At 38.7% G+C, this 12181-nt stretch overlaps 1 protein-coding gene across 1 annotated transcript in view; it reads right to left on the bottom strand.

Moving 5' to 3' along the window:
• LOC130432841 (A disintegrin and metalloproteinase with thrombospondin motifs 16) overlaps nt 1–11972 on the bottom strand; it is a 55897-nt gene extending 43925 nt beyond the window's left edge. Inside the window, exons 1-3 of the mRNA XM_056762389.1 lie at nt 11704–11972; nt 11546–11624; nt 9325–9659 (exon numbers count right to left, since the gene is read on the bottom strand). Coding sequence (XP_056618367.1) covers nt 9325–9659; nt 11546–11624; nt 11704–11799 — 510 coding nt within the window. The 5' untranslated portion in view covers nt 11800–11972. The remainder of the gene's footprint in view (nt 1–9324; nt 9660–11545; nt 11625–11703) is intronic.
• Between the last annotated feature and the right edge of the window lie 209 nt (nt 11973–12181).

The raw sequence follows: 12181 nt of genomic DNA, 5'->3' as shown, positions 1-12181 counted from the left end.
ATGTACAGGGGTGCACATAAGTTTTTCTATCTGGTTCTCAAGAGAGCACCTGGAGATTTGATTTGTTGCTCACATTCCACAAAGTGTGACAAATTATATTTACCAATTAAAAATAAAAGTAAAAAGTGGGATAATACTATATTTATATTATTTTAAAGTACACTTAAAATACAATGATAATGTATTTCTTCTTTTTTTTCAACAACAATTTTGAAACCTAAAACGACAACCTTTTTTGTTTTTGGCAGGTTGCTGCGAAGTGCATTTGCGAGCGCACATGGAGACTTGCGGTGCAGAGCTAGGATCGAGTATAGCATAGAGAATCACAAGCTCCATGCAAGTGTCAAGTTTAAACAGCTTGTCCTTTTAGAAAGTTTAAGAGAAGTGGTGTTTTGGTAGACGTGCAGTGCAGCGCAGTGCAGATCCAGACATTGACAGGGGTTGCGCATGCTGCATGCTTCTATAGTAACGAAACCAGAACGAACAAAGGCGAAGCTACCAGTACACCATTTTTCATAATTTACAACCAGGTCCCGTTAAACACTGGGAACAAAGGAGATAACAGTAGGTTTAGCAGCATTCAGTTCAAACGGAAATCTTATCCAGTATAACATTTAGTCGGTCTAAAACAGCGATTGTGCATCAAAAGGTTTCAAACATGTCAGTACGAAAATGAGCGGTCTAAACTTATTTAAAGAGCGCATTTTTAATTTTGGAAGTGCATACGCACCTGTGCACCACTTATGTGCATCCCTGTCTATGTAGGCCGTATTTTTTACATTGCAAAAGCTAGAAGCACCCGCATGAAAATGTACACGAATGCCTAAAAGTAACCAACCAAAAGAAATCTCCCAACGATATCAGGGTGAGAATAGAGTCACATGTTAACAACCACTGGCCCTGGATCAGATTTAAGTTAGCAAGGTCAGTTATCTGCTTTAACCATGCAGATGCTTCGAGAGCAGTGATTAAAGACTCCATCAAGGAAAAAAAGCCTGGGACTTAATCTCGCCCGTAGACGAAAGGTTGTACGGTCAAGCATTTGATCCTTTATTAGACATGAGAACTTCAAACAGCAAAATTACCTAGATGTTTTGGTGTCAAAGCAGAAACCCCATGAGATACGCTTCACTCCTGTCACTAGATCAGAGGGTTCAGTCAACAGAAGCGACCCCGACAGGGCTGAGGCTATCAGGCCAGACTCATGATAAAGTTCAGACGGGACTGATCTGAATGACCCAAGCCTGTTGTTTTCAGTAAAACTCACGTTGAGAGTTTAGGACTTCGTCAAGACCGATTCCAGTAGTCAAGTACATTTATTCTCAATAAAATGCTTTTATGTTGTTGACATACTTTGCAAGTTTGACTTTAAGGTTCAGTCAATAGAGCCTCATAGGACTGTGATTATGGCTTCTAGCTAGTTAGGAAGGACAGTACAGAATGTCAGTGACAAAATTCAGACAGACAGCGAGAGACATAACAGTGACCTTAGTCATGTTTTCCATTTCATTAAATCCACTTGGTCTTTTCATACAGTATATTACGCACCATACTTTTTGTATTATGCATTATAAAAGTAGTTGTAATGTCTTATGAATAATTGTAAGTTCGTATAAGGTTAATACATTATAACACTAATCAATTCATTGTTACACTTTGCATTTTTTATTTGGTTCTTATTCTTTACAACATTTACTGTAATGTATTACAGGACACATTATAAACAATTATGTTCCACCATACTCTTTAATACCCCTTTAATATGAAGTTAACATAAAGGCTTTAAGTGTTACCCATATGTTCAGTTATTTAGCTTTATTAACTTCAGAATGTACAAAAAATGTAATACACTTTCTACATCTGTCTGTTTCAGAATTGCAGTTGTTCTGAACACATTAAGCCTATGTAACATATATTTACATCTGTGTTCTATGTATTTTACTGTAGTGTAGTGATATCTGCTGTCTTAAAATGAAATCAAGATTGACATTTTCAACGTCTCCCCAATGAAGAGCAAAAAAATCAATCCACTACAAATTTCAATACGATACTAAATAAATTAACAATACAATATGTAAATGTGAACAATAATCAGCAATGGGATTATGCATTCAGTGTTTTTAGAAGACAGTTTGAGATTTTTTTAACATGTTTTTGCATTAGAAACATCTAAAAGAACCAGAATCTTTATAAGACTTTAGACCTATATTACATTTTGTGAGCTAAGGGTAACCGAGCAAAAAAATCTGAAACAGTAATATTTCTGGGGCAGTTTTTGTTAAATGTTGAATATGTCACAGTGAAAAACTCACTGCTGTCATAAAAGTTTGAATGATGCTGTCTAGAACTGGTGGGTGATGTAATGGATAAAGATCAGTTTATAGCTTATTTATAAATCTACTCTTAGCCAATTACCTAACATAGAATGGGGGAATCCTGAATAAACAACAAATTTGTTGAGGTTTCCAAGGGAAATGTGTTCTTTTCCGTTCGTGCCAGGGAGAGTCTTACATTTTTAAATCAATTACGCACATGGCACTTAGCATCCTCAAGCACACTACTAAGCACAATAGTGCAAATCCATGTTCTCGAGTGGGAGTGGGAGTAACTGCATTCTTGCATGAACAACACGTAGGAATCATCCTCCACATATCTGTTCGTGGTACTCTCTGGTCCATGACAACCCTAACTAAAAACAAATGTCTACACTGCCTCCTTAAATACCTCTCGAGAAATTACACAGTGAGAGCTACAAGGTGCAAATAGCAGTCATAAAGCGCCAGAAGACGGGGGCGAGACGCTACCTGGGAGAGAAATAACAGCTGCGCTGCCGCAGTCATGGAAACGGGCAGATCCGGGCATGACCTAAGAACCCTAATCAAAGGAGCTGAGCGGATATCAGAAGCCTGTGAAGGATGCACCTGATGCAGCTACTATTTCCATCTGAGAGAAGACTGTGCTTGTCTGGATGCATTTAGAAATTGCAACTGAATATGTGCTCTCAATAGAGAATCAGAAATAGTAAAGAGGACTAGAACTAGATTTACATGCCAGCTAAAGATATTTGAGAAGGTGTCAATGTTTCGTTTTTAAATCCTATTACATCATCTTGTGACTATTTGTTGCTTTACTCTGTTATGAAGGGGTGAATACATAAGAAGTTTTAAATGAATAGAATGTTACTTGATGGTACTAAATTGTTCTATTCATAATTTTTCAATCTATTCTTCTGACAGTTGCTGTTTGTTTCTATTACAAGTATGGAAAATAACAAAAGGAAGAAATGCTTGTAGCTTACAGTGACTGTATATATGAAGTGCAGATCAACTGGCTCTCCAGAAGGACCACATTTATTCCTGTGCGTTGACAATCACCTCCCGCCAACAATTAGTCATCCACTGGCGCCTCTTTGCGCTTTGTTTTTACAGGGCAAATCACGCCACGCTCTATTTCTGTTCTTCATAAATAAATATGTTACTTTTTAATTCTGTCAGTCTATCAAGGCCACGCTCACAGCTTGTAGAGTGAAATATGGAAATGTTTTGCAAAGAATAATAATGTATATATGTTGGACAAGAGTTATATTTTGACCTGCTGGGGGTTACTGGGCTTGGTTTTCAAAGCCTAGGTGCACGTGATAAATGTTATATCATAAGCATCATGGGAAATTCCATGGAAGAGGATAAACCTATGCGCTAAATTGACCTTAACAACAGTCTTAATGCCCCAGTAAAATATTGCAGGCATCTGTATCCTCTCCCTGTACATCTCCATCCCAGTTAATGCAAGTTGTGGTATGTGTGTTGCAAAATCTGGATTTCATATCTTTGGGTATTTCCTCCCTTTAAAGTACATGAAACGTTATTCACAACCCAGTTTTCCCAAGTGAAACATGAAAGTAGGTAGGACTTTATTCCTCCGTTCAGCATCAGAATAGAGACAAACCTGTATGGGAACATGCATACATGGCTAAAATCGAGCTACATGTTAACTAAAGATTACGAAGAAAACACATTTCACTTCTCTTTGAATTAACACACACACATGAATTGTGCCGTAACACTGAACACAGAGTCGTACATGTATTAAAGGGGTCATATGACACAGCTCAAACGAATATTATCATTTGTTTTAGATTTAATGCAATTTGTTTACACGATTTAAGGTTAAAAAACGCTGTATTTTCACATACCTTGCACGTTTGTATCTCCTCTCTGCCCCTCCTCTATAAAAAGACATACATATCTTTGTCAAATCATACCACAAGCTGATGTAGATTTGTTGGGGTGTGGTTACACGAGGCGTTTCAGGCAGGTCTGGGTGAGCATTGCTTTTAGATAAAATGTATCTTTTGTTCCGACACTTCAATTTTTGCAATTTTAATTCTAATACATGCCTGGGAATCTTATAACACACCAAAGACAAAGAAAAACATTTATTCCTGCCCTATGACCCTTTTAAGAAAGTTAATACTCCAAATAAATGCTATTTAATTATTCTTTTTTGCTGACTAAGCACTTGAAGAGTTTTTCAAATTGTTAAAATAAACAACCACAACAAACCTTTTAAGATCAGATATTGGGGTTGTTAATGGGGTCTTCATTTGTACATATACCAGTCCTTCAAACAGCTCACAGTTTCCATCACCCACAATTTGCCTATTACTGCAGATTGGAAACACTTCAGAAAGACTTTCATAATGGAGATTCCACAAAATGGCAGCCGTTTACACGGACCCTCCTAATTGGCATCCCATGTGCCACCGCTGAAGTGGCTCATTGTACCTTGTAACATTTTTACAGAAAAACATCTGCACAACCATCTTAAACTCACTTCTCTTTGAAACAGTCGCTTGAAATCATTCAGATTTGCGAACTGTAAATTCGATTGCGTGGTGCTCACGCTTGTGAATTTCAATTTGATCATTTGACCCTGCCAACCTTCAATGGTGATCTGCCAAACAGTCTCAGTCATTCAAAGTGCATTTAAACATAGGCATAACTGGACGAGGACCATAGTCGGACTGAACTAATGACTCCACACTGTTAATAACATCCAGCTGTGGACGTGTGATAGACCACAGTATTACAAAATCACTTTTTCAACAAGTTTTAGACCAAGAACATGTAACATGCTTTTCTGTAGCTCAGTGGTAAGAGTATGGCATTAGCAACCTCTAGCTCGTGGGTACGATCCCAGGGATTGCACATACTTAGAAACAAATGTGTCGTATAATGTAATGCAATGTAAGTTGCTTTGGATAAAAGAGTCTGCCAAATGCATAAATGTAAGATTTGCTTGTTTTTAATGGCTGACGAGAAGAAAGTTCAGTTTTAGGGTGTCATTTGGAAACGAATTGCTAGAGGATTACACTAACGTGGAAAAATTGATATTAATTCGGCACAAATTGTTTGAGCAATCTTAAAGGACATGTTCGACGCGATCCCATTTTTCAACCTTTAGTTAGTGTGTAATGTGGCATTTAGAGCATAAATAATGCCTGCAAAATGATAAAGTTCAGTGCCAAGCGAGATATTGTCATTAACAGAATGCTTTTCAAGGACTACAGAGAAATATAGCTTCAGCGCAAGTTCTGCCAGGAAGACTCAATCCTGCATCACTCACTACCAATCAACACCTAACCAATCACCTTCCAACATGAACATAAACGATCGCCACTTACCCCTTTCTATGTCCGCAGTCGAAGCAACAGTGATTCGCCCCCATCCTCCCCACCACCACCAGGAGGTCCCTGTCAATATAACCCAGGGGGGTTGGCTACGCCCCCGCCTTCATCTCAAGGCGGGAAGTGGAGGACTTCTTGGCCCTCTGGATGCGAGCTAGGGACAGGGCCTACTCCAAAGAAACCCAATAACCATCTTTACTATAACCATATATTCTGTCTAATAAATGTTGAATACTCAACATTCGCCTACCGAGTCTTTCTGGTAGAACGGGTGGATCGGACAACAGCCCTCTACTTCCTGGGTACATGATTTCACCATTACGAGTGCTTTTAATAACCTCCGCCCAAAGCAATATGCCTAAAAATGGCCGAGGTCCTTAGAGAAGAGGAAGAGACGCAGGAGTAGTCTTTGGTTATCAGAGATCGATAACATTTGACTGAGCTATGGGCTAAACTTCTTTCACTTTCATCACAGTCCTACAGGTGGTAATAAGAATTCAGCCAGCCACACACGTTCTAAGATAACCAACGGTCAAAAAACAGCTTCCATGACTTAAACATCGACAATGAAAGCTGTGAAACACTCCTATGAAGTCCTGCTTGCAGTCTCCTAGTTAATCTGCTTGTTTTATTATCCAACTCTGTTATTAGTGATTTCCGGCCTGACGGTATTCGATCTGGTGTCATTTCCCTCGCCATAGTAGAAAAAAAATGTGATCTCTAACAAAGATTGATGTTTGCGTATGCACTAGCAGAACTCCGTTACACTTCGATCGATCCGCATGTTTTTAACTGATGAAGTGAAGTTGACGCTATTGTTACTGTTTATTGCTAAAAGCCAAAGCTTATGAAAAAACTTGCACTGAGAGGGGGACCGACCAACAACACCTTGAGGAGCGGAACTCGCTGATATTGTATGGGTGGGACATCTTCACACACACTCTAAGCGGGGAACCAATCACGACAAACCTGGTCAGCTTTTCCAATCAGATCGTTTCGGAAGTCAGGTCTTTGCAGAAACCGAAAGAAATCCAATCGTTTCGTGAGAAGGGACAGCAGTGGACGATAGACTTGAATAATGTGAAAAACTTTTGAAAGATGAAGTTTGCATTTATGGGAACATAACAGCAAAATAACTTCTCTTTGTTTTCCACATAAATGACATGATGGTGAGTCAATGATGAAAGATATTAGGCTAGCTATATAGAATTTGAAAAGCTTTGTTTCTTGCCATTGGTTTTACAATCAAATACATTCCAAACTCAATAAAGTGCAGCAAAATGTTGGGAAATGCATTCAATTAAATAGCTTTCCTGTTCACTAAAAGTTAAAGATATTCTTATTGAATTATTGAATGCAAAAGATATTATGCAAAAATAAACATACTCTAGAACTCCATGCCAAAACAAACTATTAACAAACAAAACATCTTTTATTAATGAGTATGTGAGTTCAATATGTGTTTGTGTCCACTGAGGACATATATAGATTCTTCAGATGTCTATTTGACAAATAAAAAGAGGCTCTGTTGTCTAGTAAAACCTCCCCTGACCCAAATTTATGAGATTTATTGAGTCACTGGTTTAAGGGGATTTGAACGCTGCTTCTTTAGCCAGCCTCTATTGATGGGACAGGGCACATTATGTCAGCCCAGTCAGAGGAAAGTCATGAGAATAGCAGCACAGCCACTTACTGGGAGACGATGGATAGCCAAAATAACAAAAACACTCGGGAGGTTTCTTTGCACACTGAACATTAATCCATGTATAAAACAAATAGATAAAATGATGAGTAGATTTGACGGAAGATTACATCCAGTTTGAATCTCAAAGGCCTACGTGAATTATTCAATGATTTGTTCTACTCCAGTAGATTCCACAAATGCTTGGTGTTATGGCTCTTATTCTCTTTAAGGACATTAATAAATATTTTCGGGTCTGTTTTTACTATCATTGTCAATTATTTGAACTAAAAAACCTATACAAAACTTCCTTTTGATGTTTAGTCAGGCGAAATTTAACAAAATAGAGTACAATAGAACAGAGAATAGAATAGAGTGGAATAGAGGATGCTTATTCTTTATGAAAGGATAAAAGCCTAAAAGCAGTCATGAATTCGCCCCCTATCTCCTAAATAGTTAGTGCACTATATCGGTGTCTGCCATTTTGTATACTGAGTAAACAACTAATTTCCCTACATTTGTTCACTACTCGTTACCCAAAACGCATTCTGATTTTGAGTGTACATCCGATGTAAACTCGCTCACTCATATTTACCATGATACAATGCGAACACTTTAAACACTTGTGCTTGACAGTTATTTTCCACTTTTGAGAGTTAACAGATTAAATGAATGTTATATTTAGCAGTGTTTTATTTTAATTATACTAACTCTTTCACTGTCATTGACGAGATATTAGTGTTTGTACTGTTGTAAAGCAGGTGGCGCTATTACACACCTTTGGGGAAAAGTACAGAATCCCAGAACCTAGAACGTATATATTCTTTACAGAAAATTTACTGTGAGCCATTAATATTGGGTGAAAATGTTAAAAAACGCTGGCGTAGGCTGGCAACTTTTTTTTTAAAAGGCTGGCGGCGAATGAGTTAAAGAGGTGATATGACACAGCTAAAACAAATATTATTTTTTGTTTTAAATGTAATGCAATCTGTATACACGATTTAAGGTTAAAAAACGCTGTACTTTCCATATACCATGCATGTTCAGATCTCCTCTTTGCACAGCCTCTCTGAATCGTGTGGATTTTTAACAAAGCTCATCTCTCTGAAAAGCGAGGTGTGCTATGATTGGCCAGTTAACCAGCTCGTAGGGATTGGTCGAATACTGCAAGCGTGTGATGGAAATGTAACGCCTCTTACCATATTTGGAACATCAGGTTCCATAGCAATTGTACTGGCAGGTACGCCCCCCTTACTTGAGTATACATTTGGGCGGTCTTAGTCAAATCATACCACCAACTGACACAGATTTATGGGGGCGTGGTTAGACGAGGCGTTTCAGGAAGGTCTAAGTGAGCGATCGCTTTTAGATAGAATGCATCTTTTGTTCCGACACATAATTCTAATACATGCATCGGTAACTTGTAACACACCAAAGACATTTAAAAACACATGTTCGCGCCATATGACCCCTCTAAATAATTGTATAAATGTAATAGTAAATAAACAGGGCAAACATTTGTTTTGTTCACTTTATTAAAAACTAATAGCTTACCATAAACATGACAAATAATGTCAAAAGGAAACTTTACCATTTTACAAATCAATCGATAAAGCCACACAGGTGTAATATAAGCGTTATGACGAGTGTCCGCGATAGTACTGACAGAGACAGGATATATTACGTCAGCATCCAAAACTGTTCACTTATTTTCATTCACTTCTTCCCTATATAGTGGACCAATTAGCATTCGCTATATAGGGAATAGTGCATGAGTGAACAAGTGAGCAAATTCAGACCAAGCTAAAGAGTATACTTTTAAAATACCCTAATCTCCCTTCTTGCAGGCTTTAATCCCTCTTTGAAAACGCTGCTTTACCAAATGACAATTATAGAATTGCGTACATTCAATCATCTCTCAACACACTGAAACAAAATGACCTATCGGTTAACTCACCATCCCTGCACATGTCGACAGGGCCACGGATGAGTTGACCTTAGACCTCAGCGCCCCGTGGTAGAAGCAGAGATCATCTGTAGGAAATGGCTGCAGGCTCTTGGTGCCTCCTCTGCTCAGTGTTTGTACGGTAAAGCTGGGTGCGATCAGGTCATTTGACGGCTCCAGTTCCAGGTGAAAGTCTTGGCCTAGCCCATGAAACCTGAAGTGAACCGTGCTTCTGAGGTTGTGACCTTGGCTATCCGCTGAGCGTTTCCTGCGGTGGTGATGAGCAACAGCATGGGAGACGTAACGTCCATCGTGATCTACCTCGTATGGAGCCACAATCTCATATTCTATATAGGAGATGAAGTCAGATCGTCACTGTATACACAGTAATATAATGCATATGAAAAACTTATGGAAGAATGGAAGTGACTACGTCTGTTTGGATATGGATTCAATTCATGAGGTGAAATCACTGCATTATGAGAAATATAGTTTGACACTTTTTGCTTACTGTTTTACAGCTTTCCGTTTCTACTGTTAATTTAGACTGTCTATATCCAATTCCTATTTTTGTCATCTTCTCCCCGCTAATCACCCATCATATAAAGACTATTATTCACAATATAATCAATACCTTAAGAATAAGATCAAAGTTATGGCCCTGCGTGCAGTTTTATTAGCATGCTTGTTCCCTTGGATGAGAACCCGCAACCTTTATGCAGCTGACGCAATGCACTGAATTACAAACCACATTTTCTTCTGAATATCCTCTTTAACTATCAAATTAAGCTAATTTCATTCAGATTTTAAAGAAATAGTCATTTTGGAACGAGTATTCAGGTTGCATCCCTGAAATACACAAAAGTTAGTTGAATACAGATATCTTTATCTTCACCCCAATGGCTGGCTGGGTTTTTAATTCCGCAAGAAAGTGAATGGGCTGAGAATTTGAATGCATCATTTAGCATTTTATGATCCACATCGGAGCAAAAAAAAGGCATTTCTTGAAAACACTATTGCTATTCTACAGAATAATTAATAACATCCATACAAAAGCAAGCTGATGTGATTTATAAGAAGGAAGCGTCAGCGTGCTGCTCACGATCACGAAGGTCAGAGGAGGTGTTTCGTGAGTTTGACCTCGAAATACACCCGGTCTCTTATCATCCTCGCGGTGGTCTGATGGCTGAGGTTATAAATGCTTTTACAGACATGACCAGACAGATTTATGATCTTTGGCTGTGGGGTAGGATACTCCTGAGACACAAACTGATGACACACACACTTAACACTCAAATGTGACATGGAAGCATACAGTCTAATTCCTATTTTCTCTTTCACAAACACACACACGCGCTATTATATCGGGCTACCCAGCCTCGAAGTCTGTGCCAAATAGTGCAGAGACCCTTCACAAGATAAAGGCAGTAAACGCACACAGAGACTGTTTGTAAAGCATGGCTGATTGATGGAGAGCTTCTTTAAGTGTCTGCCTTTGTTCATTGTTCACTAAGTCCAAGCACATGCCAATCTTTTTGCTGTCTTTCTTAACGTGTGTGTGTGTGTGTGGGGGGGGGTTAAGCGTGTTTTGTGGCTTTACTTACCAATAGTTTGGGGACAAATTGTCCCCTGAAGCTAGTTAAATTAGGAAAATGATGTGTGTGTGTTCTTGTTTGCCTCTGAATGTTACTACAAGAATACTAATTCAGATCCAGATATATTGTTTACTATACATACTAAATTATGCTTATTTAAACATTTAAAAATGGAAAAAAGGTGTCCGTGAGGGTTCCTTTTAGAGATAGGGTGAGGCTTAAGGGATATTTAGTCATTTTGGCAGACGCTTTTATCCAAGGCGGATAGAAAATACAGTTTGTACCTATTTTTCGAATTAAATAGTGGGTAACTATGCAGTAGATTCATCAAACATATAATAATCTTAGCAAAGCAAGAACTTCACAACCCTTTTCAGGATGCATTTATTTCGAGAAGTATGATGTCTAGCGCCCTCTGCCGTTAATAGCTCATACAGGCTGTGTTTCTCCAAAGAACGCACTTATACATCCACCTATAGGTTCCTTGTGACGTTTAAATTTTGATTCACAAACCTCACATACCTACTAATGAAAATACATACATAATAAGAATTAAACCCAAATGTTCCTTCATCAAGAATCAAACCTGCGGCAGACAGTTGTCAGTCATATCTAACAGGTAATTGTTTAGCTCTCACCTGTGCTTTGAGGTAACAGCAATGACTCCAGCAGAGATGAAGGACCACGACGAAGAGTTGCAGATGTAAAGTTAACTCTCTGCATGGGGAAACACAGTGAACATCCATAAAGTGCAAGCAATTAAAAAAAGCATTACTTTTTTCTGACGATCGCTCACCTGGATACCTCCAAACACGACAATGAGAATTAACAGCACAGAACAGATGGACGCTGTATAATTTCTTCTTTTTGGCAGAGTGCGCAGACAAGCCATATCTCCTGCAAGCACTTATCCAAAATCCGCTGTGAAAAACAGCCTCTGCGCCTCTCCAAACGCGATCCCAAATCAACACTGTTCGCTCTTATTGCATACGAGAAACTTTTTTCAAAGCTGTCACATAGCATCAGTGAAAAGTCCCTTCAAATCACACGGGGTGCTGAAGTCATGTTCTGAATCAGTGTATATCCAGATCAAACGCATGTTTTAAGTGAGCTTTCTCTGCGCTAGCCTAAGAGAGTTGAAGTATTGTGCCATTCTTCATAAGGAACTTATGGGTCTCGCACTCAGCAGTGGTCGTGCGGTCTGAGCGCTCTGGCGAAGAGAGAAGTGCGGACCCTGGTGAGCTACACACGAGCTTCTAAATAGCAAATCACAA

The sequence above is a fragment of the Triplophysa dalaica genome, chromosome 12 (assembly GCF_015846415.1).
Source record: "Triplophysa dalaica isolate WHDGS20190420 chromosome 12, ASM1584641v1, whole genome shotgun sequence".
Classification (NCBI taxonomy): Eukaryota; Metazoa; Chordata; class Actinopteri; order Cypriniformes; family Nemacheilidae; genus Triplophysa; species Triplophysa dalaica.
Note: the sequence above shows the minus strand (reverse complement) of the source record. Positions and strands in the feature narration are given on the sequence as shown.